Raw genomic sequence first — 27,422 nt, 5'->3', positions numbered from 1 at the left:
CTCTCAAGTGTCTTCCCTTATCCCTGGTGCCCACCTCCGTGTTCCTGTAGCCCCCCCTAAGCTGCTTAGTCATTAGGTGTTGTGAGTGCTCTTTGAAATGTCTGTGTCCTGTTTGACCAGAAGTTCCTTGAAGGCAGGGACAAAGTTGAATTTATTTTTGTGTCCCCAGCGCCCAGCTTAGGGCATGCCATGGGATAAGAATGTTATCAGCAAATGTGGCTCGTGTGTACTTGTTTGTCTGACTATAATTGGTATTCGTTGGTTGCATTTAGAGCTTGTATTAGAGAGAGAGAGAGAGAATATGAATGAGTTACACTCCGGAGTGTGCATGACCCTTTTGGGATGGGGTACCTTGTCCCTGTACCATGCTTATCATCTTTTAGATGTACATCTGAGCACCTTCCTTCTTAGCTCTTTCTGTTGTAGCCTTTTTAAAGTATCTTTGGGGATTCTCTCTCTTTATGGGTCTCTTTCTTGGACTCTGTCTCCCCTTGAGCACCTCTATCTGCCTTTTTCCCTCCCTTTCCTCCTGGATGCAAGCAGTGGGTGGACTGGAGTGGGATGGGCCAGGGGCTGGTCCCAGCTCCTGACACTCCTGTGACAGTGGCCCACCTGTCACCTGCAGCTTCGGGAGCACCTGGCCAAGGGGCAGCGCATGCTGGCAGGTGAGGGCATGTCACAAGTGGTGCGCAGCCTGCAGGAGCTGCTGGCCCGGCGCACCTACTATAGCGGGGACTTGCTCTTCTCCGTGGACATTCTGAGGAACGTCACTGATACCTTCAAGAGGGCCACCTATGTGCCCTCGGCTGATGATGTGCAGGTACCTCCCTGCCCTTGTGGGAGGAAGTAGGGCTGAGGGTGCAGAAGCCCCACACTGAATGGGGAATCCTGGTCTCTGGGGTGGCAAGTGTGACTGTGGTGGAGAAGCCCCGTCCTTGGGGCTGGGACCTCCTGACAATCACTATCTCCCCAGCGCTTCTTCCAGGTGGTGAGCTTCATGGTGGATGCAGAGAACAAGGAGAAGTGGGATGATGCCCAGCAGGTGGGAGGCCAGGCTTCTCAGTTTCCTCCTCCATGACCCACCGCCATCTTGGACCCTTACACACTCTTTGTCCCCAGGTGTCCCCTGGCTCTGTGCACCTGCTCCGTGTCGTGGAGGACTTTATTCACTTGGTGGGCGATGCTCTCAAGGCCTTCCAGAGCTCTTTGATCGTCACGGACAACCTGGGTACAGGAAGCCGGCAGGGGTGCCTGATGTGGTGGAACCCAGGCCTCGGTGGGGGAGGGATGGTTTCTTCTATTCCTCTCTCTTTCTCGAGGCCCCGTCTTTCCCTCATTTAACCTCTTGTTTGTATCTTTCCATGTTTTTTCCCCTGCTCCGTCTCTGTGTGGTGTTTCTCTGTGTACGCATCCGCCCGCCTCTGGGTTGGTGCTAACCTGGGGGTACGCTTCTGCCTTCCTGGTGTCCGCCTCTCCCACATCTCTCTCTTCCTTGTGTCTGTCTCCTGTGTCTGCCTGTCCTGGTGTGGGCTGCCGTCCTCCATCCCGCTGCAGTGATCAGCATTCAGCGCGAGCCCGTCTCAGCTGTGTCCAGCGACATCACGTTCCCCATGCGCGGCCGCCGGGGCATGAAGGACTGGGTACGGCACTCGGAGGACCGCCTCTTCCTGCCCAAGGAGGTGCTCAGCCTCTCCTCCCCAGGGAAGCCAGCTGCCTCGGGGGCAGCAAGCAGCCCCGGCAGGGGGAGGGGCCCCGGCACGGTGGGCCCTGGCCCGGGCTACTCCCACCAGCGCCTCCTCCCAGCAGACCCCGAGGACGCCTCCTCCTACTTTGTGATCGGTGCTGTGCTCTACCGCACCCTTGGCCTCATCCTGCCGCCCCCCAGGTGAGTCCCTGGGAGAGACGGATGGGGCTGCCAAGGGTGTAGGGAGGTCCCGGTGAGAGGAGGACTGAGCCTGCGCGGGTCACGGAGAGATGCAGCCGCAGCCTCCTGCAGCCTCTGTGACTCCTTGCCGGGCTCTGAACAGACATGCTTCTCAGAGATGTCCATGCAGCTCCCAGAGGCTTTGCTGTGGTCCAGGGGGTGTTGGACTGAGCTCTAGACCTCACCCAAATCCTGGGCCCCACTGAGCTCTAGGCCTCCCCTGGACTTGGCCCCCGGTCTCCCCCTGCCTCCCATCCAAAGCACCTTTGGGGTTTCTGACTGGGTCTGGGCGCCCGCCGGCAGGAGCTGACCTCAGAACCTGTCCCCAGGCCCCCCCTGGCCGTCACATCCCGGGTGATGACAGTGACTGTGCGGCCCCCCACACAGCCGCCAGCTGAGCCCCTCATCACAGTGGAGCTCTCCTATATCATCAATGTGAGTGGGGGCCCGGGCAGGGACCCTGGGCACACCCCACATGGGTGGTCAGAGCTGTCTGAGGGGGCGGAGGTGTGCTCCATGGCAGGATGACCCCCAGACCTGTGTGGGCCCTGCCATGGCAGGATGGGTGGTGGTCAGGGTGGTGAGCTCCCCAACCCACACTGCACTCAGGTGTTCTGTTCCCCACTCCCCAGGGCACCACGGATCCCCACTGTGCCAGCTGGGACTACTCCAGAGCGTGAGTTGGGCAGGGTCTCTGTGGGGAAGAGTGCAGCCCTAGGACCTCTCCTCAGGAGGGGATCCCCTGCCTGGAAGGCCAGAGGGCTCCTCGGTGCCATCCTTGGCCTAAGGGCTCAAGGATGCATCCTGGAGCTCCCAACTGCCTACCTCTTGGACATGGCCTTGCTCTGGATTCACCTGTCCTTGGGCAGTGGTCAGTGCTAGAGGTGGGGCCACAGAACTGGGCTGGGGCTCACTCTACCTCTCCGCCCACCCAAGAGACGCCAGCTCAGGGGACTGGGACACCGAGAGCTGCCAGACGCTGGAGACCCAGGCAGCACACACCCGCTGCCAGTGCCAGCATCTGTCTACCTTTGCTGTGCTGGCCCAGCCACCCAAGGACCTGGTGAGTGGGAGGTGCCTGGGGTGGGCAGGGAAGAGATGCCTGGGCTGCCAGCGGCCATCTGTGACCGTCAGCAGGGACCTGGGTGATCCCACACGTGTGTCTGAGCAGCTGCACTTCTGGGGTTGCACATGGAAATCTGTGCCCCTGGGATGGTGCTCACAGTGATGACATGTGCCTGAGGGTGTGTGGCAGTGGGCAGTCGTGTGCATGTACACACATGTGTGTCTGGTTGTGTGTGCGAGAATGTGGGTGACTGAGCATACATATGCCTCCACATGTATGAATGGGTCTGCTCCCAGCACGTGTGAGGCAATGGTGAGCCCTCGTCTGTGTGTGGCTGTGATAAAGGTGCAGGTGCCAGTCTGTACCAGACAGGGAGTGGGGAGGCCAAGGGCACCGCGGTAGCAGCCCTCTCCCAGTGACCCATCTGAACGTCTGCTCATCTCCCCCAGACCCTGGAGCTGGCAGGCTCCCCCTCGGTCCCCCTTGTGATTGGCTGTGCTGTGTCCTGCATGGCACTGCTCACCCTGCTTGCCATCTATGCTGCCTTCTGGAGGTAGGTGGGACACTGGGAAGATGGAGGGGGGTAGGTGACCAGTCACCCCAGGTTGGGCGGGGCAGCCAGCTCCTTTGTCTCTGCCTGCTGTGCCCTCTCAGGTTTATAAAATCTGAACGCTCCATCATCTTGCTCAATTTCTGCCTGTCCATTCTGGCGTCCAATATCCTGATCCTCGTGGGCCAGTCGCGGGTGCTGAGCAAGGCAGGTGCAGGCTCATGGGGGAGCCAGGGAGTGAGAGTGGGGTGCAGGGGGTGAGGGCGGAGAGTGTTTGCAGGTGACAGTGTGTGTTTGTGTATATATACGCAAGTGATGGATGTTTGTATACACTCCAACTGTGTGTTGGGTGAGTGTGTGTGGGAAAATTATGTGCGAGCATACATGAAAGCATTGAAGAGGAGGGATGTGTGTACTCGAGTGATGAATGCCTGTGTACCTCTGTGAACGAGTACGTGAGCTGAGTGCCTGCGTGCACATGTGTTGGGCGGGTGGCATTGGTGGAGCCCGAGCCTTCTCATGTCTGTGGACATGTGGGAGCCTGAGCAAGGCCTCTTGGGCCACCTGCCTATAGATGACCTGTGCTGGCTGCCCCTTATGGCCCCTCAGCCTTCTCTGCACAGTGCCAGCACTGTGAGTGCCAGGTCTGGGGCCCGCCGGGCCGTGTGTCTGCCCCCCTCCCTGCCAACCCCGTCTGTGCGTGGGTAGCCTGCCTGCCCGCCTCCCGGATGCTGAGCGCTGTGTGCATGTCACCGGGCCTGTGTCGTGCTGTGTGTGGGTGCAGGAAGACGGGGGGTTGCCTGGCAGGGCTCTGTGGAGGGCGGAGCTCGGGTGGGCAGCCATGGCAGCGCCCAGCAGCGGGCGTGGGAAGCCTGGTGCCTCCCGCGCTGGCGGCTGCTCAGGGCCACTCCCTCTTTTCCCCTCTCCTTACAGGGTGTATGCACCATGACAGCTGCCTTCCTGCACTTCTTCTTCCTCTCCTCCTTTTGCTGGGTGCTCACTGAGGCTTGGCAGTCTTACCTGGCTGTCATTGGACGGATGCGTACCCGCCTTGTTCGCAAGCGCTTCCTCTGCCTGGGCTGGGGTGAGCAGGGCCTGTGCTGGACTCTGCCAATGGGCCTTGGGAGCAGGGGCAGCAAGACAGGTTCAGCTTCGGCCCTGGCCACTCTTTGTGGGCACAGGAGTCAGCTGCGCTGGGTGGGGTTCTGGGAGGATGAGAGGACCCTGAAGACTGACAGCTGTTTCACTCGGGCTTCCCCTGACCCCTTAGGTCTGCCTGCTCTGGTGGTGGCCGTGTCTGTCGGCTTTACCCGCACCAAAGGATATGGTACATCCAGCTAGTACGTGGGCCTCCCGTGGTGGGCGGGGGGTGGTTACTGCTTGGTGCCCACACTGGGCCGCAGGCCCTCTCAGGCTGCACGCTTGGCCCAAGCCTGCCGTGGGGCTTTGGGCAAATCCTTCCCCATCTCAGAGCCTCAGTTTCCCTGACTGTTAAAGTATGTGCTGGGATTGGATAATCTCTAAGAACCCTTTAGCTCAGGGATCAGCCTTGTTGGATCCCCATGGGGCTGAAGGTCTTAGCTTTTGATACACGGGAAACTGAGGCTCAACAAGAGCCAGTGGCTCCCCCTACCCCTGCCTGGGGCTCAGCCCCATTGCCGATGGGGCCTGGCAGCCCAGAGGGCCCTGAGAGATGGTGTTTGAGGGTGTCTGATGCCCCTTCTCGCCCCATCCCCCAGCTGCTGGCTCTCCCTGGAGGGTGGCCTGCTCTATGCCTTTGTGGGCCCTGCGGCTGTCATCGTCTTGGTATGTGCACTTGTCCTGGGAGGGGTGTGGCCCGGGGGGGTCTACTCCTCCCTGTCCTCCAGCTCCCACCTGGGGCTTTCCTGCCAGGAGGGCACCTGGTGATCCTGTCTCCCTCCCCCGCCCCCTCCTCTGCTGGGCCCTCAGGTGAATATGCTCATTGGAATCATCGTCTTCAACAAGCTCATGGCACGCGACGGCATCTCAGACAAATCCAAGAAACAGAGGGCCGGGTAAGGGGGTTCTCTGTGACTTGGCCTTGTGGGAAATGGTATAGGGAGGGAGGGCTACGGCTGCTCTCAGAGATTCAGGGCTCTACGCTGCGACTGACTGGAGCTCCCTGACCTTGGTGCATCAAGGGTGCAGGCAAGATGGGCACTCAGGGCTCAGCTGCAGCCCCTCGCCCACCCTAACCCACCTCTCTCTCTCTCACCTGCCCTCCCCCTCCCACCCCACTCGGGGCTCATGCTGCCCCGTCTCCCACTTCCCATGTGTTTCCCCCCTTCTCCCGTGTCTGTGCCACACCCGAGGTCGGAGCGGTGCCCCTGGGCCAGCCTGCTCCTCCCCTGCTCAGCGTGTGGAGTGGTCCCCAGCCCCCTGCTCAGCTCAGCCTCGGCCAGGAACGCCATGTTAGTTGTGCCCCCTGGGGGGGGCGGTGGGGTGGGCGGGGGCAAAAGAATGGGGGGTAGTGCCTTTGGTGGGTGGAGGAGGGAATCAGTCTAGTGCCCTGGAAAGCTTGCCCTGCTGCTGCCACATACTCTCAAGGGCTTGGCATTGAGGTGGCAGAGGGCATTGGGAGTAAATGTCTGCTTCCTGGAAAATGCTAGATTCCTGTGCCCACCCCTTCCTCCCACCCCTGCCCTCACTGCTGGCTTACATTTTATCTAGGCACAGCTGAAAACCCCTCCTTACACCCCAACCTATAGTGAGGTTCATAGAATCTCAGGGCCTTAGAATTTTTGAGCCCATAGAACCTTAGAATTAGAATGATAGAATCTTGGACTAAGACAATCAGAAGCTCAGAATGTTAGAATGTGAATCATAGTCTTATCACCTGTCATAGAATCTGAGAGTTAGAATTTCACAGGCATTGAATCTCAACCAGTTGGGGAACAGAGAATCTTGGAGATAGAGACTTATGTCACTGAGACACCCCTGTCTTCGGCAGCTGAGAATCTCAAGATCCCAGCCATGCACAAATCCACCAGGACTTTAGGCCCAGCATCCCACCCAGGGCCGGAAATCCATCTCAGCCTGCCTGACCAGCGGGGTCCAGCTTTATTTTACACACCTCCAGAGTCAGGGAGCTCACTGCCTTATGAGGCAGCTGACACCATGTCTGGGAAGCTGCGTGGAATAGAAAGCTTGCTGTCACTTGGGCTGCCATCTGCCTCTCTGACTTTCTGTCAGAACTAGTAGTTAAAAGCTTGGGTTTCAGAGGCAGCCAAGCTGGGTTTGCATTCCAGCTTGGTCTCTCTCTGCCCAGCTGGGCACACTCCAGCTTCCTGGTCTGTAAATTGGGATAATAATTCCCATGCCTGTTTATTGGAGTTGTTTTGATCACAATGTGAACTAATGTGTGTAAAGTGTTCAGTGTAGGGCCTGGCAGAGAATTGGTGGTTAATCAATGGTAGCTCTTATGACTCCATTTAGGCCCTCTCTCAGTCTTGGCTCTGCCCCTGGGGGCTGTGGAGACCGCTGTGCCTGCCCCTGGCTAGGCTGAACAACCCCCACGCGCTCTTCCTAGGATGGGTCTTGGCCCCTTGCCCGTCTTTCTGCCTTGGCCAGAGCTGACTGTCCCACCGGGGGTGTTCATGAAGCAGGATGGGTTGGGTGTGGCACCTGGCCCAATAGGGCAAGACTGCCCTCCTGTCCCCAGGTGGGCTAGAGCCAGTGAGGGCAGGTTGACACTGGTGCCTGGATGCAAGGCCCATCTGCCTTTTTCCCTCTGCCTTTCCCTGTCAAGAAGTCAGGGGATGTATGGGTTTGGCCTTGATCTTGGCTTTTACCCCCAGCGCCAGCTATGATCTTTCTGCTCCGGGCTCTGAGCAGCCACTGAGGGCCTGGTGGCCTCTCCTTGGGGAACTGACGGGGATGAGCCTCTGCTGCGCCGGCCCTGGCCCCCATTTTCTCCCCAAAGATTTGTGCTCTGTGGCGTCCTCCATGTGCTCTTCCTGTCTGTGTGTCTCTGCCTGTCTCATCCTCTCTCTCACTGTGCCTGTCATCTCTTTGTCCCTCTTCCTCTCCTCCTCTCCCCAAATCTCTGGGGATGTGGCCCAGGCCTGTGATTCTCTGTGAATAGGCTGAAAGTCACAGCCTCTGCATCTGTCTCCCTTCTTGTCTTTTCTCCCACTGTCTCTTTCCACCTTCTCTGGCTCTGCCCCCTGATGCTGCCTCTGCCTCTGGCTCTGGCTCAGTCCCACTGTGTCAGGGTGCCTGCCCCTCCCATCTCTCCTGGTCCCTGCTCTGGCCCCACAGTTCTCCCCTTTCTTTCTCTGTTTCTCTGCCTTCGGTTCCTCAGCCCCTCTCTGCTTGGGACCATTACTGAGGTCTTGGAGTCTGGGGCCCTGCCAGTCTTGGGCAGCTTAAGGCTGAGTGCAGGCCTGGGCTCAGCCCACTCTGTCTCCTGGAGTGTCACCCTGAGGGACGCTGTGCTGCTGTCTTCAGGGCCTCCCTCTGGAGCTCCTGTGTGGTGCTGCCTCTGCTGGCGCTCACCTGGATGTCTGCTGTCCTGGCCATGACAGACCGCCGCTCCATCCTCTTCCAGGCCCTCTTCGCCGTCTTCAACTCTGCGCAAGGCTTTGTCATCACGGCTGTGCACTGCTTCCTGCGCCGAGAGGTGGGGCTCGGCTTCTCCTATCCTTGCGCACACACCTCACCAGGCCAGTCCTCTCACTTCTCTTCACTGCAGACAAGGAGGACTGAGGCCCTGCCCAGGCCCCCAGCTGGGCAGCCCTTGGTGTGGAGCTGAGAGCCTGGGCAGCCTCGTCCTTCGCCTCTTGGTCTTCCGGGGCTCCTTCTCCCCTCTGACCTCCCCCTAGCTGAATGCGCTTCTGTCCTTCCACATCTGCCTGGGTGCCTGGGGTGGGAAGGGCCCTGTGGCGGGCTCAGGACAGCAGATACCTGCTGCTCCCAGGTCCAGGATGTGGTGAAGTGCCAGATGGGCGTGTGCCGGGCCGATGAGAGTGAAGACTCCCCCGACTCGTGTAAGAATGGGCAGCTGCAGATCCTGGTGAGTGAAGAGGCCTGGGCAGGGCACAGTGGGTTCTGACTGTGCCCTCCCCAATTCCCTTGCCCCAGTCCCCTCGCCTTTCCTATCCATGGCAGGGAGGGGACAGAGATCAGTTTTAATTCAGGCTCAGCCACTGACTGCTGGGTAACATTGGGCAAGTCTTTCCCTCGTTCATTTTCCCCACCTATCAGGTGGGGCTGGAGTGGACATGTCTGGGGTCCTTCTGGGCTCTGTTGGGCAGTGTGCCATGGGCAGAAGCTTTCGGTGGGGAGGGAGGGGACTGAGCCCCCCGCACCCACCCTGATACATTGATTCTCTGCCCACCTGCTCTGTCCCTCTCTGCCTATAGTCAGACTTTGAAAAGGATGTGGACCTGGCTTGTCAGACAGGTGAGTCTGCCTGTGCAGAGCTGAGAATGGCCCCCCGGGAAGGGCAGGAAAGGAGGGTCCCCAGCCCCATGGTGGGAGGCCCTGACAGGGGTCTGGTGATGGGATTTAGCTTTAGAGTCAGACAGTCCTTAGTGGATTGAAGGCTGTGAGCACACTTACTGTGTGACTTTGGGCCAATGGCTTACCACTCTGAGCCTTAAATGGATTAGGGGACATCAAGTGCCTAGCAGGGTGCTTGGCCCATGGTGCCTGTTAACAGTATTGTGTTGTTTCCATGATTCTTACCAGAATCGCTTTCCAGTTTTGTCTCCTGGGGGGGAACTGCGTAGGGAGAGGGGAGGAGCAAGACCCTTGTGACAGTCTCTGGGCTGTGGGATCAGAGGTCAGGACCTGCAGCAGAGGCTGACCTGTGGAAGCTGGGCCTTGGCTTCATTCCTTGCCCTGCCTTGCTGCGGGCCTCTGGGCCAGTTGTCTTCTTAACCCCTCTGGTGCTGGAGCGAGTATCAATCATCCAGCCATCTCTCCAGGACTCAGTTTCCTCCTCCATCTGACCTCAGGGGCTTGGTACCTGCCCAGCCTGGACAGAAGCATCTGGGGCTCCTCCTCCCCAGGACTTAACCTCCCTCTCACTCCTGCCCCCAGTTCTGTTCAAGGAGGTCAACACTTGCAACCCGTCCACCATCACGGGCACACTGTCCCGCCTGTCCCTGGATGAGGACGAGGAGCCCAAGTCCTGCCTTGTGGGTCCTGAAGGTGGCCTCAGCTTCTCACCTCTGCCTGGGAATATCCTGGTGCCCATGGCAGCCCCGCCAGGCCTGGGGGAGCCGCCTCCCCCGCAGGAGGCCAACCCCGTGTACATGTGTGGGGAGGGCAGCCTGCGGCAGCTGGATCTCACATGGCTACGGTCAGCTGAGCCAGGCTCCGAGGGGGACTACATGGTGCTGCCCCGACGAACTCTGAGCCTGCAGCCTGGCAGTGGGGGCGGAGGGGGTGAGGATCCCCCGAGGGCCCGGCCTGAGGGCACCCCCCGACGGGCCGCCAAGGCACTGGCCCACCCTGAAGGCTACCCCAGCTTCCTGTCTGTGGACCACTCGGGCCTGGGGTTGGGCCCTGCCTATGGGTCTTTACAGAACCCCTATGGGATGACCTTCCAACCACCACCGCCGACCCCCAGCGCCCGCCAAGTGCCCGAGCCTGGGGAGCGCAGCCGGACCATGCCCCGCACTGTGCCCGGCTCCACCATGAAGCTGGGCTCCCTGGAGGTGAGGGGCGGCAGGGCACAGGGGTAGGGTGGGGTGGGAGGCCTGCCCCCACGGGCCTGAGACCGTGTCTGAGTCGCAGGCTACAGCCAGGAAGGCAGCTCCCCAGAGCAGCTCCTTTGTACGAAGTTGCTGGGAGTGATATGCCGTGCGTGTCTAACCTCTGCTTGTGCCCATGGCAGCGCCAAGGGAATCCCGGCTTCTCTGAACTCAAGTGGGCTTGGACTCCATGCGCTGAGGGTGCACTTCTCGGTGTATTCACACTTGCTTTAGGCCTTACTTTGGGGTGACTGGTTAAGATCGGTCTTCCTTGAAGGGGCCTGTGGCTCAGGCCAGATGCTGTATTGGTCGGGGGCAGACATAACGGGCTGAGAGCCTGGGCCTCTGAGTTCTGCACGTCTGGATGCTTCAGTAAGATCTGGAACAAAACCTCTGAGCCTCAGGCTCTCTGAGCCTTAATATCTCCGAGCCTCAGTTTCCTCATTTGTAAAGTGGGGAGAACAGAGCAGCCTCTTTATAGAGTTGTTGTGAGGACTGAGTGACATAAAACATTGGTTTCTTGTGGAACGGGTAGAAAGTGCTAGATAATTGGGAATTGCTGCTCTTATCATCCCTGAAATCAGCCTCAGCCCTGCCCATAAGCCTGTGCTAATTTTGACCACCCCTTTCCTGAGAAAATGTCAGCCCCTCTCTCACCCTGCCTGTGTGGTTTCTGTGGATGCCCCACCATCCCTCTGGCCTCCTCAGACCTGCTGTCTGCACAGAGTCACTGGGAACAAGCAGGTGGTGGTGACCCACGGTAGAACTTGAGAACATTCTAGAACTCTAGTTGGAGGGATAAGTGGGATGTGGATAAGGAAAGGGGCAGGAGTCACAGCTTAGACACTGTTGGCTGCTCATGTTCGGCCTCAGAAAGCTGCTCCCCATCCTCCGCACTAAGGAAATTAAGTTAGCAGCTAGAAGATTCTCAAGTTTCGTTTTTCTCCCAAAATGTTTCTTGAACATTTGGTGCCTGCTCCTGCTGCAGATGGCAAAAACAGGAAGGCGTAACAAAGACAGAAAACTCGACGTTGGCATTAGCGGTGGGTTGCGCTCAGCCTCACAGCAGGTTTTGGTCTGTGGACAGCTGCCCATGGTTGGACCACTGAGGAGGGGCCAGCACTGTGCTCCTGGTGTGGGAGGTGGCAATAAATGTGGCAGCGTCTTGAGAGGTCAAGGTTGACATCCGGAATTGTAGCGTGGGCAGCTGCAGGGGCGCAGAAGTGGAGGAGTGGGTTTGCGGCCGAGGAGTCCGCCTTTATTCAGTTGGGCACAGCTGTGTGTGCAGCACCTGTGGGCATCGGGGCAGAGGGAGGCATCCGGCTGCCTCCAAAAGGCAAGGTGTAGCCAGGAACAGGGAGGACACATGTGCATGGTAAAGGGCAGAGGAAGGTCCAGGGTAGGGAGCACAGAGCCTAGTGTTAGGGAAGCCAGGGTGGCTGGTGGGCAAAGAGCCGGCAGGGAGGTGGGAGGAGGACCGGGAGAGGGGTGTAATAAAGGCCGATGGTGGCGAGCAAGTCTGCTGGGCCTGGGGCTTGGGAGGCCTAGATGGTGGCTTTAGCATCATGCTTGAGGGCCTTGGGGCAAGCCCCTTCTCCTCCCTGGACCACAGTTTCCCCAGTGTAACCTGGTCTTGGTCTTGAGTGCTCCGTGCCAGCATTCGAAGACTAAGGCCTCCTCTTTCAGCAGCACTGGACACTGCGTAGGTTGCTGGGTCCTTGGAGCTGATCTTGGGCAAGTGAGGACCGCAGAGACGTGACAGGGAGGCAGGGCCTGGTTTGTTAGGAAAAGGGGCGAGGCAGGGTCAAAGGAAGGGCTGAAAACCTGAGTCCTTGTATTTGCAGCACAAGTGGAGGGTTCCGGGGCGAGGGGAGCCCGTGGCTGGCAATGAGAAAGGGGCAAGATGGGGCCAAGGGTGGAATCCAGGGCACAGAGGAAGGAGCATCTGCTCTGTGATCCCATGTGGGAATCCGTGTCCCTGCCACGTTGGAAGGCTGCACGGGGACATTTGGCCTGTGTGCGGGTGCGTGTCTGCACGCGTGCCAGTGTGGGTGTGTTCCCGTGAGCGTCTGCCTCCATGGGTGTGCATTGCAGGGGTGGCAAGGAGTGCGGGCTTGGGGCCGGAGCTGCAGCCCTTGGCAGGGTAGTGCCTCAGCTCCTCATGTTCCCACAGCCCCAGGGGCTGCCCTTTCAGGATTCTGAGCTCCTGGGCTCGGTCTGGGGCAAGGTGCAGTGGGCAGAACCTGGGGTACCGGGTTTCCGGTCCCTGCATATGGTATAAAGCTTTCTTCTCCTTCACTGCCTCCTTGCTGCTCCTTCCCAGCGAAAGAAGTTACGGTATTCAGACCTGGACTTCGAGGTAAGTGTTGTGTGTATGTGTGTATTGGGGCTAGGGGTCGTCTCTGGAGGGTCCACTCCTAAAACTAGCCCAGACCCCATTGCAGAGCCTGACCCCACAAGCCTGTGGTTTCTGTGGGATCCTCCCAACATTCCTTCCCTGCCCAAGCCTGTAGCTCTGGGGAAAGAGATAGGCAGGCCTTGTCCTAGAGGGGCCAGCAGCAGGCAGGGATATGGGGACCCTGAGTGGGGGGCTGGCTCACGGTGCTGCCCCACTGGGTAGCATCTCCTCTGAAGCCCTGTGGCTCCCAGAAGGTGATGCACACCCGGAAACGGCACTCGGAACTCTACCATGAGCTCAACCAGAAATTCCACACTTTCGACCGCTACCGCAGCCAGTCCACCGCCAAGGTGAGGGCTCCTCCTGTGGTTGCCCCTGCCTGAAGCTCCGGGCCTGGCCTGGTGCAGTGGCCCCTGGGGTCAGACCCTGACCCGTGGCCCCCGTTACAGAGGGAGAAGCGGTGGAGTGTGTCCTCGGGTGGGGCAGCCGAACGGAGCGTGTCCAGCGTAAGTCCCCCTGGGCTGGATGGGGGTGAGGGGACTCCCAGGCATTCATTCCCTCCCTATCCATGTCCCCTGCTTGGGCAACCTCAGCCTGCCTCAACGAGGGCCTACGCATGGCATAAGCAACAGCTCTGGAGTTGCTCGGGGATGGGGAACATTGACAGGGATTCTACCAGGGTCTTAAGGAGGGTGGGCAGACAGGAGACATGGTCTCAGGGGGCCACCTCTGGAGCCAGGCAGATCTGTATTTGAACCTGACTTGACCACCTGATCGCTCAGTAACTTTGGCCATCACTGGGCCTCCTCAGTTTCTCCTTCTGTGCAATGGGTGAGAGGGTATTGGCCCATCTCCACGGGCCCTTCCCTCTCCCCTGACAGGAGAAGCCCAGTCCGGGGGAACGTCCCAGCTTGTCCCAACAGCGGCGACATCAGAGCTGGAGCACCTTCAAGTCTATGACACTGGGCTCGCTGCCCCCCAAGCCCCGAGAACGGCTGGCTCTGCACCGGGCAGCAGCTTGGGAGCCCACAGAACCACCGGATGGCGACTTCCAGACAGAGGTGTGAGTGCCACGCCGGACTGTCCACTGCGTATAAATATATATATCTCTCTATTTTCACACTCCACTTTGGAACTACCCAGGAGCCAGCGCCCCCTGCCCTCCCCCGAGGGCTGGGCAGGGAGACACAGTGGACTCAGCCAGGCTGGGGGAGCCAGACACAGCTGGGCCTGGGGGGCCAGGGCCCTTCCCTGTTTCTCAGAGGTCCCTCAGCCACTGGAGCTCCATCTTTGCCCCAGCCTGTCTGTCTCTGTCCCGGGCTGGGGAGGGGGGAGGGAAACTTTGTTGGGAATAAACTTCACTCTGTGGATTTTGCTGCTGAGCTGTTTGCTTCTCCCAGGTGAAGGCCCAGCCCTGGGACTCCAACTTCGTTCCTCCATCTCCTTGGTTCACCTTGCTTGGTCTTGTCAAATTGTATGATAGAGTCGGGCTGGCTCTGATTGGGAATGCGGAGTGGGGCCCCTTGCTACTGGCCTTCCCCAGTGGCTGTGATGTCATGGCGGCCTTTCACTGGGGCCCAGATGCCAGACTGCCTGAGCTGGAGCCCAGGCAGAGCTTTGGTGACCTCAGTTTCCCCATCTGTGAAATGGGGTTGGTACTAGTACCTACCTCATAGGGTTGTTATGAGGATAAAACAAACTGATGTCTATATAAAGCACTTAGTGACTGCCTGGCACAGAATAAGCTCTTTAAATATCAGCTGTGGTCCCTCGGCACTTGGTCTCATGCTGTGCTCTGTGCTAGGAGCTTCACACACACGACCCCTGACCCCTCACCATGACCTTGCTGGAAGGTTTTAGGTTGCCCGTTTTGTAGATTGGAAAAGGAGGTCAGAAATGGAAGTGACCTGCCCCAGGCCACAGTCAGAGGCAGGACTGGGACCTCATCTTTATCGATGCCCACAGGTAGGACAGGAAGCTTGAGCTCAGCTTCCAGGGACCCGGTCTTTACGGCCGCAGGGGAGTGGCAGGGAGCTGGATTGTGGTGGAGCCTCAGGTTCAAGGCTTCAGGGTGGGTGTGGGTAGAGGGGTCAGGTTGGCTAGGTGCCAGAGGGCAAGGGTAGGAGACTCATTCCTGGGGCATATCCTTTATCGGCCTGAGTGAAGGGACCCTTGCTCAGTTCCCTGGCACCCAGGAAGAGGGGCTGTAGGAGCAGCGTGTGAAAACGACTTGTAGTAAGCTCTGCGGCTCTTCGGTGGTCAGGCAGCAGCAGGAGCAGGGATCACAGATGCAGCTGCCGGCCTGCTAATTTAGCAACATAGGTCCCTCTGGACCCCTCCCCAGGGACTCTGAGATACAGATACAGGCCCCTGGAAATCTGACATGGGGGCAGCTGCCATGTCGGAGGGAGGGGTTCTGTGCCGTAGGAGCCTCCCCTTGGGCAGCCCCAGCACTTATGTGTACAGAGCACTCAGCACCACGTTTGAGTCTTCAAAGTAGGTATAGTGACCCCATTTTACAGATGCGGAAATCAAGGCTCAGAGAGGGACGTGACTTTTCCAAACTCCACAACTTGTAAATGACTATATTAGGACTTGTCACCAGGAGTGGCACACTCCCAGTACCAGGCAACTTAGGTAGAAGGGAACTTCGTTTGCTCAGGGGTGGCAAGCTACAGCAAGGACAGCAGTGGGCATGTATGGCAGGCCTTCGGTGATGGGACCCAGGCTCAGTGTGCTGCCAGATGTTCCATCCCTTCCAGCTGCTCTCTGTGTCATCTCCATTCTTTTAGGTAAGCTTCTTCACCCACCCCAGTCCACCTTCCATCTGCCAGCTCCCACCACTCAGCTTTGCCTCCAGAGGGAAAAAAACTTTGCTCTTGAATTCCAATCAGAAACCCCCCCAAGGAAGGGTTCTGATTGGCTCCAGGCAGGGGGTAGGGCACTGTGATTGGCAGTCCCCTTGGGAACTTCAGGGGATGAGGAGAGGTTGTAGGTCTCCAAAAGAGGGGGGCCTGTTCCCAGAAGGGGTGATAGACTCACACAAACAAAGTCCCTGCTCCTGACCTTGAGTTTCCTTTTTTGTAGGCCTGATGGCCCTTCCATTTGGGCTAATATCTAACAACCTGTCATTTCTTTCCTGGACTTGAATTTCTCACCTCATTGTCCTTATTTTCTCTGCTTCCAGTCTCCAGTCCTTTGTCCATCTGGCCCAGGTGTGATCTTTCCAAAAAGCAGACCTAACCAGGCTACTGCCCTGCTCGAAAGCCTTCCAAGGATCCTAGAATTAGCCTAGAATGCAAGACCCGTGGTGGGGTGGCCCTTGCCCACCACCTGGCCCATCTCTCACCAGCACTCCTATACACACGCCATTCCTTCTGCCTGGAACTCCCTCCTCCTTACACTGGCAAAGTCCCCTTCATCCTTTCAGATCCAGGCCAAGTGGCCCCCTCTGTGAAGCCATCCCTGAACTCCCTGCCCCAGCGGTCAACACTTGCTGGGCTCCCATAGCCTGGCACACACTTTCACTATTGCACTGCTCACACAGAATTGCTGTGATCTGTGTTGACCTGGTTGCGGTTTGTGCACTCAGCTGAGGGCTCCACAGGGAGCAGACATCAGCCAGTCTTTACTGAGTGAACAGATAGAATGCACAAATCTCCCCAAACACTGGTTTCCTCATCTGCAAAATGGGGATAATGATAACCTTCACCCAGCCTTCCTCACTGGGTATCCAGAGCGTGCTGTGAGCTTATTCATAGGGGGCATTTTGCAGGTGTTATCGACCCCTCCCCCAGTTATTCCTTCCTGGGCCTCGGTGCTATCCTAGGACCCCAAGTGGGGAGCCAACCCTAGGTGCTGTCCATGGTGCTGACAGAGAACGGCTGCCCTCCTAAGAGACAAGGAGAGGCCTGAGCGGCTCACCCAAGCTCAGCTGCAGCCTTTCCTTGGCTTTCAAACCGTGGCAGTATTATGGATAGGCAGACCAGCCCTACCTCCATAAGATCAGACCCCAGGGAATGTCCAATAAAAAAAATAATGCAAACTACATATGTAACTACATTTTCTAGTAGTCATTTTAAAAAAGTAAAAAAAAAAAAAATAGGAGGAATTCATTTTAATAATGTATTTAACTCAATATATCAAAAACATTTCAACACATAATGAATAAAATTAACAGCGAGGTACTTGACATTCTTTTTTCGCCCTCCATCTTTGAAATCACTGTATGTTTTGTACATCCAGCACATCTCTATTCAGTCTGGCCACATTTTGAGTGCTCAGTAACCACACGTGGCTAGTGGTTACCGTGTTGGATAGCGTGGCTCCAGACAGAACCAAGGGAGTGACCTTGGGCAAGTCAATGCTGTGTCCTCTGAAAAGGAGGTACAAATACTACCTGCCCCACTGGGTCATGGTGAAGGCTCAGGGAGGAGAGGGAGGGAAGGTTCCCAGACCAGCACCTGCACAAAGGAGGCCCTAAGTCAATGTTTCTGGAACCTAGGGATTCAGGGGACACCGGTGGGCAGGGGGTGTTGGGAAGTAGAAGAAGGTCCTGAGGAGACCTATGGACTGGTATCAGGCCTACTCCAGCAGGGCTGGGGGAAGACTGACCCCTCCCCCGGTGCCTATCATCACCCTTAGAGCCTGTTTCCCCTCGTCTCACCTGCAGCCCCAGACCCCGGGAGAAGGGGGCAGGTTGGGACTGGCATTTGAACAGACACATTAAAATTCACTTGGGTTTAATTTACTTCCATTAGGCACCAATTAAAAGGAAATTAGGTGGCCTAGGTGGCCTGAGGGAGAACCTGGTTGTGAAATGCTGTCCACTCCTGCCTCTCTGGAGTCATTCCCCTTGAGGCTTTCTTTTGCCCACCCTGGCAACTCATGGGGTCCACAGTTGGGGATTGTTAGGGCCATTCCCCAGTACTCCCTGTGATTCCCCCTGCATTCCTCCAAGGCTTCCAACTCCAGGGAGACCCCTACCTTCTCAGGTCCTAAGACATGCTAAGGGTCCAGAACAGGGGAGAGTCCAATAAGGGGTTTCAGACTAGGGGGAAGTCAAGAAGGGTGTTGAGCAGGGAACTGGCATAATCAGATTTATATTAATAGGATTGCTCTAGGTGATTGGGAAATGGAGGAGGGGAGGTTACTGGAGAATGAGGATGGATGCAGAGAGACCAGTGAGAAGACCATTCATATGAAAGAAACTAAACTAGGGGGGTGCCATACAGAGGTCATGGAATCTATATGTAGGTAGTAGGTAGAATTGTCAGCCCTGGTGTGGATGGTATGGAAAGGAGCCAAGGATGACCTGTGGGCTTGTGTCTTACACACTTGGATGGATGAATGTGCCATTGGATTTGGGGCACAGGAAGGGGACCAGCTATGGGGGAAACAATCATGACTTTGGCCTTGGGTGTGTTAACCATGAAATACGTTGGAGATGGTCAAGGGGGAATTTCAAGTGGGAAGTAAGTGGGGAGAAGATAGGACTGGAACTCAGGAGAAGGGCTGGGCTAGAATCACGGGCATGGCCGGCAGCCATGTTGGAGCAGCTGTAGAGAGAGTGGGAGTAAATGAAGATGTGACAGCATCAATTCTTGAAGTGGGGCTATGAAAAGAGGGAGATAAAGCTCGGGGCCCACTATAGGCTTTGAAGGTGAATTAACTGGAGAAGATGATAGAATGTTTCCAGGAATGGACAGGCCCTGACCCCCTCCCCAAGATCCTACATAATGACAGACCAAAAATCACCCGCCGTACCATCCTGGGAGGCAGGGTCCTGAAACCTGGTAATGAAAATCATCACAGAGATCGATTCTGCTCGTTTGTTGGGCTGCAGGCCAGCCACTGTTCCTGAAAGGGGGTAGGAGTGGGGTGGGGGGATAGGGGTGGGCACTCAGCAAGACCTCAGACCTTCTGAGAGGAGGGAACTCTGGGCTCCATGGGGAGTGCCCGAGGCACAGAGTGGAGATACGGATACCGTGCCCTGGGCTCTCTGCAGTCCTTGCCTCTGCTCTGCCGGACCAGCCGGGAGCAGAGGCAAGCCCTACTCCCAAGTCTCAGCTCCCCACTTGGCCTGCTCCAGGCTGGTATGTCCCTGTCCCTTGCAGTGGCATGGCACAGCCCCAGCCATCAATCCAGCCATCCCTAGAGTCAACCAAGAAAGTCAATATTTAATTTGGGCACCATGTTAATGCCATCGATTGCTGACTCCCCCTCTCCACTTCCTCAGTCTCATTTGTCACTTCCCACTCATTGGGGGTGGGGGCGGTACCTGAACTCCTTGGAGGCAGAGCTCAGCTGATCTGGTTTGTTTGAGTTTCCCCAGCCCGATATGGGGGGGGGGTGAGGGGGGAGTCTGGGGGAGGATGGTCGGAGGGGAGGGCAGACGAGGGGAGGTCCACTTGCCTCCCAGGCAGGGTGAGTTTAATTTCCTGCAGGGTCTAGACACAGAGCAGGCCATGGTTGGGGGCTAAATGATGGCGGGAAGGGTAGAACCATGTGCATGCAGTATGCCACCATGGGAGACAAGCGAGAGGTGGAGGGCTGTTCTGGCTCGGGCTTCTGGAACCTCTGCTGGGTACCCAACTCTATGCCTGTGTGATGTTGTGGAACCCCCATGGGGACCTTGAAGTGAAGGTCCACCTCTAGGCCGCAGATTGGAGCTTGGGGGTGCATGGAGCCTAGAGGATTAAGGCCCAACTGGGCAGTGAAAGGCGGGGGGCAGGGCAGAGACCACGTCAAGGCTGGCCGGGGCCAGCTCCACTGTTCGTTCTGGTCGGCTCTGTGCATCCAGATATGGGCAGGTAAGCTGAGACCCTGGGCATTCTTCCCCAGCCCAGTCCTCTCCCCCTCAGGAAGAGAATGGAGTTTGCTCTAGGAGCCAGGCTATAGCAACTGCATCCCAACATGCTGAGTGACCTTGGACAAGTTAAGTAACCACTCTGCGCCTTATGTCTCCTCTGAGAAGTCTCTTAGGGCCTTGGTCACTTCGTGCAGTTTTCAGAGGGTCAGAGATGGGCAGGGGCGAGCTTTGTGGCCCAAAGGAATGTTCCCCAGAGTTCTCACACTGAGCAGCCGCCAAATCTGGTGTGGCCTTGAGAAGCTGCCAACAATGTCGCTGAGGGGCCGTCCGCAGTCAGTTCGGCCTGGCCACCATGGCACCCTCGGAGACCCTCATTATCCCCCGCCCACGGGCCAAGGCCACCTCCCTGAGGAAACACTTGGGCCAGGCCTGCTATTTAGCACTGGGTGATCCAACTGACAGATAGTCCAGCTTGAAGCACCAGCAAGGTGGTAGCAACACACACACACACACACACACACACAAGCAGAAAGAAATTTTGCTTCAATGAACTTACCCAGAATTTTGCAATTGAAAAACCTTAAAAGAAGTTGTTTTCATTTCAGCATATGTGTAGGTATTATGCTTCATGGATTAGTATTATTTCTATTATGAATTATGTATGTGGAATACCAGACCCTTTTCCATGGGTAGGGCATCTAAATGTCTTAATCTGGCCCAGATGACTCCCATCCTGAGCTGCCCGAGGACTTCTCAGCAGCCCAGCTGACCCACTCTGAGTCACTCAGTCAAACCTTGAGCCAGGAGAGCCTGGCTTGGTCATTCATTTATTCAGTAAACATTTTCTGATGCCAACTCATGCCAGGCTCTGAGCTGGACACTGGCAAGGTAAAGATGAGGAAGACATGGTCTCTAGGAAGGATACCAAGGAGGAGGGAAGCAGGGGGAAGGGAAGGATTATTTTTCCTCTGCCCAAAACCTTTCCTGGGAGGGCCTCCCGTTGCTCTTAGAATAAAGTTAAGATTCTACACTGTGGCTCAAGGGGAGCTACATCTGGGGGGCCTGATCTGGTCACCCCTCCCACCACTCTGAGTCTCCTAGCACTCTCCTCACTGATGGAGCTCCAGCCATGTGGCCTCCTTTCTGCTCCTCCAACACATTTCATGTTTTCTCCCACCCCAGGGCCTTTGCATGAGCTGTACCCTCCACTTGAAGGACTCTTCCCCAGTGACCTGCTTTGCTTTTGATTGAAGCTCTAATGCCATCTACTCAGAAAGGCCTTCTTTGCATACTCCTTGCCCCTCTGAGTCATTTTTGATGACATCACCCTAATCCTTCCATAGTACTGCTTCTTCCGATCTGAAATTATAGCACCTGTTTTCTCTTTATGGCCTGTCTCCCCACTAGACTGTGAGCCTGAGGGCAGAACGGTGATATTCACTGATATATATACCATTGCATGGCACGTGATAGGAGCTTAGATATTTTTGAATGGATGAATGAATGAATGTGGTGGTTAAGCTTCCCATGGGACATCAAGAGGGGGGTATCCCGGAAGAAGAACTAAAGCTCTGGCCATCAGTGCCCTTCACAGGCCCACTGTGTCTATGTCTAGGCCTGGGGGCAGGGAGTGTAGAGGGGATGGCGTTGCATGTGCAGGCCTGGGAAGGGGAGTGCCCCATAGGACTGCAGCCTCAGGGTGTGCATATGCAGGAGGCTCATTCCTTGCAGACCGTGTTTCCCCGAAAATAAGACTAAGCCGGATAATCAGCTCTAATGCGTCTTTTGGAGCAAAAATTAATATAAGACCGGGTATAATATAATATAGTATAATATAATATAGTATAATATAATACCGGGTCTTATATTAATTTTTGCTCCAAAAGACGCATTAGAACTGATTGTCCAGCTAGGTCTTATTTTCGGGGAAACAGAGTATTAACTTGCTGCTGCTGGACTGGCAGCTCTGGCTGCTGCTGAATTTTTCACTGTCAGGGCCAATGGTTGATCAGGGATGGGGTATGGGAACACAAAACATCCACGTCCAGAAGGCCACGTACACTTTTGTGTGAGCACATCACCTGCAGCCATTTAGGCAGGGGCTTGCTCCCAGTGCCCATGCATGGGTGCTACATGCACAGCTGCATGTCTGAACTGCTCTGCCCTTAGCTGGCCTGCAGTGCACACAGGTGACTTGTGTTTTACATGCCATAACCTCCAAGCCCAATGGAGGGAAGGAAGGGCCCTTAGAGACCATTGAGTTCCACTCCCCTCATTGTGCAGAGAGAAAAAACTGAAGCCCACAGAAGGGAGAGGTTGCTTGAGGTCACATTATGAGTCCATGGAGGGTCAGGGCTAATGCTCAGTGACAGTGAGCACTTATGGAGAATCAAATATGTGGCACTGTTCTGGGCACTGGGGACTTAACACTCGAGAAGCCCCAGTCCAGGAGACGAGGTTGGGGAAGAGGGAGACAGACGTGGACATGAGCAGGAGGGGTCAACTCTGCCTTTAGGGAGAGGTTGTCAGGGAAAGCTTCTTAAAGAACGAAACACTTGCGCTGAGCTTTGAAGACTAATTGAAAGCTCAGCAGGCAGAGAAAGGGGAAAGGGCACTCCAGGCAGAAGGTGCCACGTAAGCAAAGGCACAAGGCATGAAACAACCTGGCAAGTTTGGAGAATTGCAAATCGTGTGGTTTCCCTGCAGAGGAGAATGCAGGGAGGATGGGCTGCAGAGGGGAGGCGGTGAGGGAGGCAGATTCTGATCACAGTGGGCCATGTGGGCCATGACAGGGGCCTGGATTTTATTCTGAGGATGGCCAGGGCATCAATGAAGCCGACTTGGGTTTTAGAAAGATTTCTGTAGCTACCGAGGAAAAGTGAATTCAACAAATACATTTTGAGCACTTACTATGTGCCAGGCACCACGCTGGGTCCGGAGGATTCAGTTCTGAATGAGGCACACACGTCTTAGCCCTGCAGTGGGAATACAACAGACAGGTGTAGCATGTAGGAAGCTTGGCACACAAACTCAAGAAATACCCCATTTCTCTACACTTATTAAATCAGCTCCAATCTGACTCACTCTAAGGCCTTTCCTACAAACTGGCAGAAAATTCAATTTCAACCATCACTGGGGCGCCCTGCAGAGGCTTGTGCAACCCACCTGGGCCTGAGCATGGAAGAGGTGCCTCATTTTCGGTCTGCATTTGTCACACAGAGATGCCCATTATCCTAGTCCACATAGTCCCTTGGGGTTAGGCAACTCAGCTGTTCCTCTGCCACTTGGGGGAACTGAGGCTAGTACCCCAGTGCTTGGGCTCCAGCCTCCCAGACACACAGCCACCTATCCCCCACAGCTCCCAGCATCTGTCGGGGTAGGGGCTGCTGGAGAGAGTCCCCACTGCTCACGGGACCCCCACTTCTGCCCCCTCTTGAGCTAGCTGCTCTCTTCCCTTTCTCAGCTCACTGTGGCTGCCCTTTTCTCCCCATCCCTTGGGAACATTAGCACAGCCACTTCCAGGAAGTTAGCTTTTTCAAAAGTCAAGATGAGCCACCAATTTCAAGCAGGTTTTGTGTTCAGCCACACGCAGTTCCCTGAGGCTAGGAAAATCAACGGGCTTGGCCACCAGCTTGGAACTGGGAGGGGAGCAAAACAAGGAGAACATCTCAATAATAAATTATCCTGCCATCAGAGTGGGTAGATATGAGAGACCCAGGCAGCAATGCTCTGAGAGGGGCTGAGAGGTACTGGGGCTGTGGGAGCTCAGACAAGGGGCACCTAACTCACACCTGGGGGTCAGAAAGGTCTCTCAAGGAGGGGTGTTTTTGCCAGACTGAGCTCTAAAGACAGCAAGGAAAAGCGTTCCAGGAAAAAGGAACAGCAGGTGTGAAGGCCTCAAGGTGAGAGCCAACAGGGGGGTGTGGGAGGAACTGACAATTGCCCTGTAAGAATAGCTAAGACTGAAGGAGGTGGGGCTGGCTGAGTATCAAGCCGCAGTCTGAAGTTCATCTTGACCATGAGAACCCATTGAAAGATTTTAATCAAGAAGCGACAAGACCAGATTTCTGGTTTAGAAACACTAGTTGGCTCGTAGTAGAAGAATGGATTGGGAAAGAGTAAAATTGGAAGCAAGGGGAGCCATTGGCAGGAGCTGCAGGGATCCAGGCAAACGATGGTGGCTGCCTGGACCTGTGGTGATGGAGAAAAGAGGGCATTAGCTATAGATAAGTATGAGGAAGAAGAGACAGGACTTGGGGTTGGGGGTAAGAGAGGAGGACAGATATTGGGGTAACTATGTGGGCAAATACCTGAGGTGGAGCAGACTGAGCAGGTTGGTGGTGTGTAGGGCCAGCAGGACATCCAGGAAGAGGAAAGATTCCGGGGCAATGGATCCCTCCCCCCACCCCATCTCTGCATCCCGCGATCCCGAAACTTCCCACTAGATGGAGGGCTGGTGCTGGGACACCGGCTCTGCCTCCCATCCTCCGCCCCTCTCTCCACAGTGGGATGGGCCTTCACTTGGGCCTCCACAAACTCGGCGTCCTTGAATTCAGCTGCCCCCATAACCCAGGACTGTGGCCTCAGCCTCTAGGGTCCAGAAGTAGGGACATCAGCTGAGACACCTCTGCTTTTGGTGCCTCCGTGTGCCACTCTGTGTCTCCGTGTACTGCGGAGTGTCCCTGCTCGAGGCTGCCTCAGCTACTGCAGCCACGAAGACAGCCCGGCTTCCACAGATACGTTTTCAGCCTAGAGGCCTCCCTATCAAAGGCGCCATTGTTGCCACCCCCAAGCTCTCCTCCCCGACCCCACGCTGGGGGAGGAGGCCCCCATTCCTCTCACTTCTGTCCCAGGCCCCAGAGACAGGCCCAGCTCCAGTCCCAGGATGTCAGATGTCTGACGTCTAGCTTCTCTGGACCTTGGGGAACCAGAGCTGGGCGGAGCCAGGTAAGAGGCGGGGCCTAGGGTGGAGTCAGGGAAGGCACCCCAGCCACCGGTATAGGCCAGGGGCGTGGCCAGAGTGGGCTGGAGGCGTGGCCAGCGGCGAGGTTGGGTAGGGATTCCCCGAACCTTGACGCTTTCTGTCGTTTCCCTCCTAACCGCTAGGGTCGCCCGGGAGCCCCGCCTGTCCTGGCCCCCAGTCCAATAGTCGAACAGACCGACCGTCTGGCCCCACTTAACAGACATCGTTTCTTGGGAGGCCGCGCCCAACTCCCTGGAACTGCCAGGCCTTGCGGAGAGGCAGGGGGAAAGGGGTTAGGGACGCATTCTCGGGGCCTGTATCTCACCCCTGCGACTCCCCACTCCCACTCCAAGTGCTTCCATTCTTTTCTAGATAGACAGGTGGAGGGCCCGGGAGCCCGGAGTGGGAGGAGCTGGTCAGGCCCCTGCACCCCCACCAGGGCCCCCTTCCCTGCCTGTCCCTGTGCTCTCAGGCCTGGAGCCGGCTCTAAAAATAGACCTAGGCGATTGTGCCCACCCAGGAGGGGGTCTGGGAGGCCTGAGTCACACTGCAGGGAGGGCCTCACACTGCAGGGAGGGCCTCCCGCCCTACTTCTCCTCCGAGAGAGCCGAGGCCGCCTTGACGGCCAGCATCACTTCGACTCAGTTGGCCCGACTCTGCGCTCTTGGCTGTGCCTTGTCGCCAGGGAGCCAGCCAGGCGATGGCGGCGCAGGCCGGTGAGCAGTAGCAGCCACAGCCGGGAAGGATTAGAAGTTCTTGGCCCTGATTTATTTAGTTGTTTTTGTGTCTGGCGGCAGCGTACAGTGCCCTCCCCCCTTCTTTGGCGGGACATTCATGTCTACACCTGCCTTTCTCTCTCGCCCAGGCCCAAGGGGCTGTTGTCTGGGTGGGGACCTGGGCTTGGAGAAGCAAAAAGTCCCAACTTGGATTTTATCTGAGAGGTTCTGGAGCTAGCATTCCCGTTCTACAGATGAGGAAACTGATTCCCAAAGAGACGAAGGGGCATATTGCACAGCAGAATGTGCTGTAAAAGCCCCGAATTCAAATCCCAGCTCTGCCTCTTAGCAAGCCACTTCTTAGGGCCTGTTGCCCTAAGTATTTAAGTTCAGGATGACACCCATGCACCTATAAAATGGGAATAATGATAGATACTTAGGATTGTCTTGATGATTAAAATTATTAAAAAAAAAATAGCATAGGCATGTTGGGAGTTACAGTATGCCTGGGTTCAATCCCAGCTTGAAGTTAGCTACCATCAGACTTGGGGAATGGAAGGGGCTCAAGAGTCCCCAGGTTCAGTTTTCCTCTCTTGCCAAAGGGCAGTCCTCAAGGCAAATAATGCATCAAGGCAGACCCTGGCCTTGAACCCAGGCCCCCAATCCCAGGCTCTTCCTCCTACCTTCAACCACCTGTCCTCTTTTGTCTGAACACCAGTGTCAGGCCTTTTCTGAATGATCAAGGTTGACAATACTCCAGTTGGTTTTATTTCTTTACGTATTATTTGCTACTTAGGTCACTTTGTGGAAAAAAAACCAAAACCTGTCTCGTATGAGTATCTGTCAGAAACGTCATCAATCTCTCAAAGCTACATGGAATCAGCTATGTAGATAGTGAAGGAGGGCAGAGGGGACTGTCAGAGGTGAATGTGGGTGTGAGGTGCAAGGCTAGAATCCCTGGTGAATTGCTAGCCCTTCCCGGTAATAATAATGTTAATGAACATTTTTGAGTGTTTACTATGGACTTGGCTTAATTTCATGCATTATCTCATTTAATCCCTCCCCCCAAATTCCATGTGGTTAGGTATTATCATTATTACCCCATTTTGCAGATACGGAAACTGAGGGCTCAGAGAAGTGAAGGAATTTGCCTAAGAGAACAAAACCAGGAACTAGCAGAGCCAGAATCAAACCCTCTGTGCTCTTCGATTTTATTTTCTGCCTTGATGAAAAATTGGGTTTTCACTCTGACCTTTCTCTCCCTTAGCCTCCCTTTTTAGGTAGGTTGTCAGGCCTCCCCAGCCCAGCCTGGGGTATTACTGGGAGGAGGTGGGGCTGGGCAGCAGCCAAAGCTTCTCTCCTTCCAGAGATTCCAGGATTCAAAGAATTTATGAGTCCAACTGTCTCAGGCTCTTGCATGTAAGGAAAGAATCTGGGAATCCCTGAATGTTCCCCTCCTCACCCCACCCCACCCAGGACACTCCTTGGCTTGCCCTCCATGGAGGGGAGTTTGTCCTTGGAAGGAATTTGTCCTCTCATTCATCCAGCAAATATTTATAAAGCCGCTAGTCTCTATCATAGGCTCTGGGGATAAAATGGTAGCAAAAGCAGCTCTTTCTATGGCGTACAGTCTAGCAGGGCACACAGACGCTCAAATAAATCAGTGGCTGATAACTGATTACACCTTTTTCTCTTCCAAGCTTCTGTTCAGATTTACCCCTTCTGGGAGACTGTTCCTAATAGCCTTCCTCACCCCCTAGTGGGAAGAAAAGTGAAGACAGTCTCAAAACTAAACGTGTGTGTGTGTCTGTGTGTGTGTGTGTGTGTGTGCGCGCGCGTGTGTGGAGGCGGGAGGTAGATGGGAAGGGAAGCCTGCCAACACATTGCGTGTCTTGTGGTGAGGTTACCCTATCTCATTGTGTGTCCGGAATAGCTGGCACTTATTGAGTTCTAGGAACCATGCTCAGCACTTTATATATATCATCTCAGGTGATCCTCACAGCATCCTTGTGAGCTGTGGACAATTCTGTTTTACCAACAAGGGAAAAAACTCACTCCAAGAGATGAAGTGATTTGCCAAAAGTCACACAGCTAGTAAGTGGTAGAGTTTGAACCCCTTTATTCTGGGATTGGAGACCCCACCCTTAGCCACTATGCTGAGTTCTTGTTTGATTTTTTTAGGTGAAGAAACTAAGACCCAGAGAGGCCTAGGGATTGACTAAAGGTCACACAGCACCGCAGCCCTGACTAGAGTTGTTTAGAAGCCAAAGGG

At 55.9% G+C, this 27,422-nt stretch overlaps 1 protein-coding gene and 1 long non-coding RNA gene across 18 annotated transcripts in view; one reads left to right on the top strand and one right to left on the bottom strand.

The window, feature by feature from the left end:
* ADGRB2 (adhesion G protein-coupled receptor B2) overlaps positions 1-14,133 on the top strand; it is a 36,099-nt gene extending 21,966 nt beyond the window's left edge. For 3 of the 17 annotated variants that reach the window (XM_033115165.1, XM_033115155.1, XM_033115156.1), the window contains 22 exons: positions 626-820; positions 974-1,042; positions 1,120-1,228; positions 1,555-1,885; positions 2,254-2,359; positions 2,557-2,600; positions 2,861-2,987; positions 3,440-3,543; positions 3,645-3,747; positions 4,474-4,624; positions 4,811-4,880; positions 5,280-5,346; positions 5,491-5,576; positions 5,874-5,972; positions 8,011-8,182; positions 8,480-8,575; positions 8,925-8,964; positions 9,607-10,226; positions 12,586-12,621; positions 12,897-13,010; positions 13,110-13,166; positions 13,542-14,132. In XM_033115165.1, the coding sequence (XP_032971056.1) occupies positions 626-820; positions 974-1,042; positions 1,120-1,228; positions 1,555-1,885; positions 2,254-2,359; positions 2,557-2,600; positions 2,861-2,987; positions 3,440-3,543; positions 3,645-3,747; positions 4,474-4,624; positions 4,811-4,880; positions 5,280-5,346; positions 5,491-5,576; positions 5,874-5,972; positions 8,011-8,182; positions 8,480-8,575; positions 8,925-8,964; positions 9,607-10,226; positions 12,586-12,621; positions 12,897-13,010; positions 13,110-13,166; positions 13,542-13,727 (2,982 nt within the window). In that variant the 3' untranslated portion in view covers positions 13,728-14,132. Of the gene's footprint in view, positions 1-625; positions 821-973; positions 1,043-1,119; positions 1,229-1,554; positions 1,886-2,253; positions 2,360-2,556; positions 2,601-2,860; positions 2,988-3,439; positions 3,544-3,644; positions 3,748-4,473; positions 4,625-4,810; positions 4,881-5,279; positions 5,347-5,490; positions 5,577-5,873; positions 5,973-8,010; positions 8,183-8,479; positions 8,576-8,924; positions 8,965-9,606; positions 10,227-12,585; positions 12,622-12,896; positions 13,011-13,109; positions 13,167-13,541 lie in introns of all 17 variants that reach the window. The other 14 variants (XM_033115168.1, XM_033115164.1, XM_033115166.1 and 11 more) reach the window with 12 other exon arrangements.
* LOC117027418 (uncharacterized) lies at positions 10,239-24,012 on the bottom strand. The gene is made up of 3 exons (XR_004423909.1): positions 23,782-24,012; positions 22,382-22,446; positions 10,239-12,035 (listed from the first exon to the last, which is right to left on the bottom strand). It is a non-coding gene; the product is annotated as an uncharacterized LOC117027418 (long non-coding RNA).
* Between the last annotated feature and the right edge of the window lie 3,410 nt (positions 24,013-27,422).

The sequence above is a fragment of the Rhinolophus ferrumequinum genome, chromosome 9 (assembly GCF_004115265.2).
Source record: "Rhinolophus ferrumequinum isolate MPI-CBG mRhiFer1 chromosome 9, mRhiFer1_v1.p, whole genome shotgun sequence".
In the NCBI taxonomy this organism is placed as follows: Eukaryota; Metazoa; Chordata; class Mammalia; order Chiroptera; family Rhinolophidae; genus Rhinolophus; species Rhinolophus ferrumequinum.
This window is presented reverse-complemented; position numbering and strand designations above follow the sequence as displayed.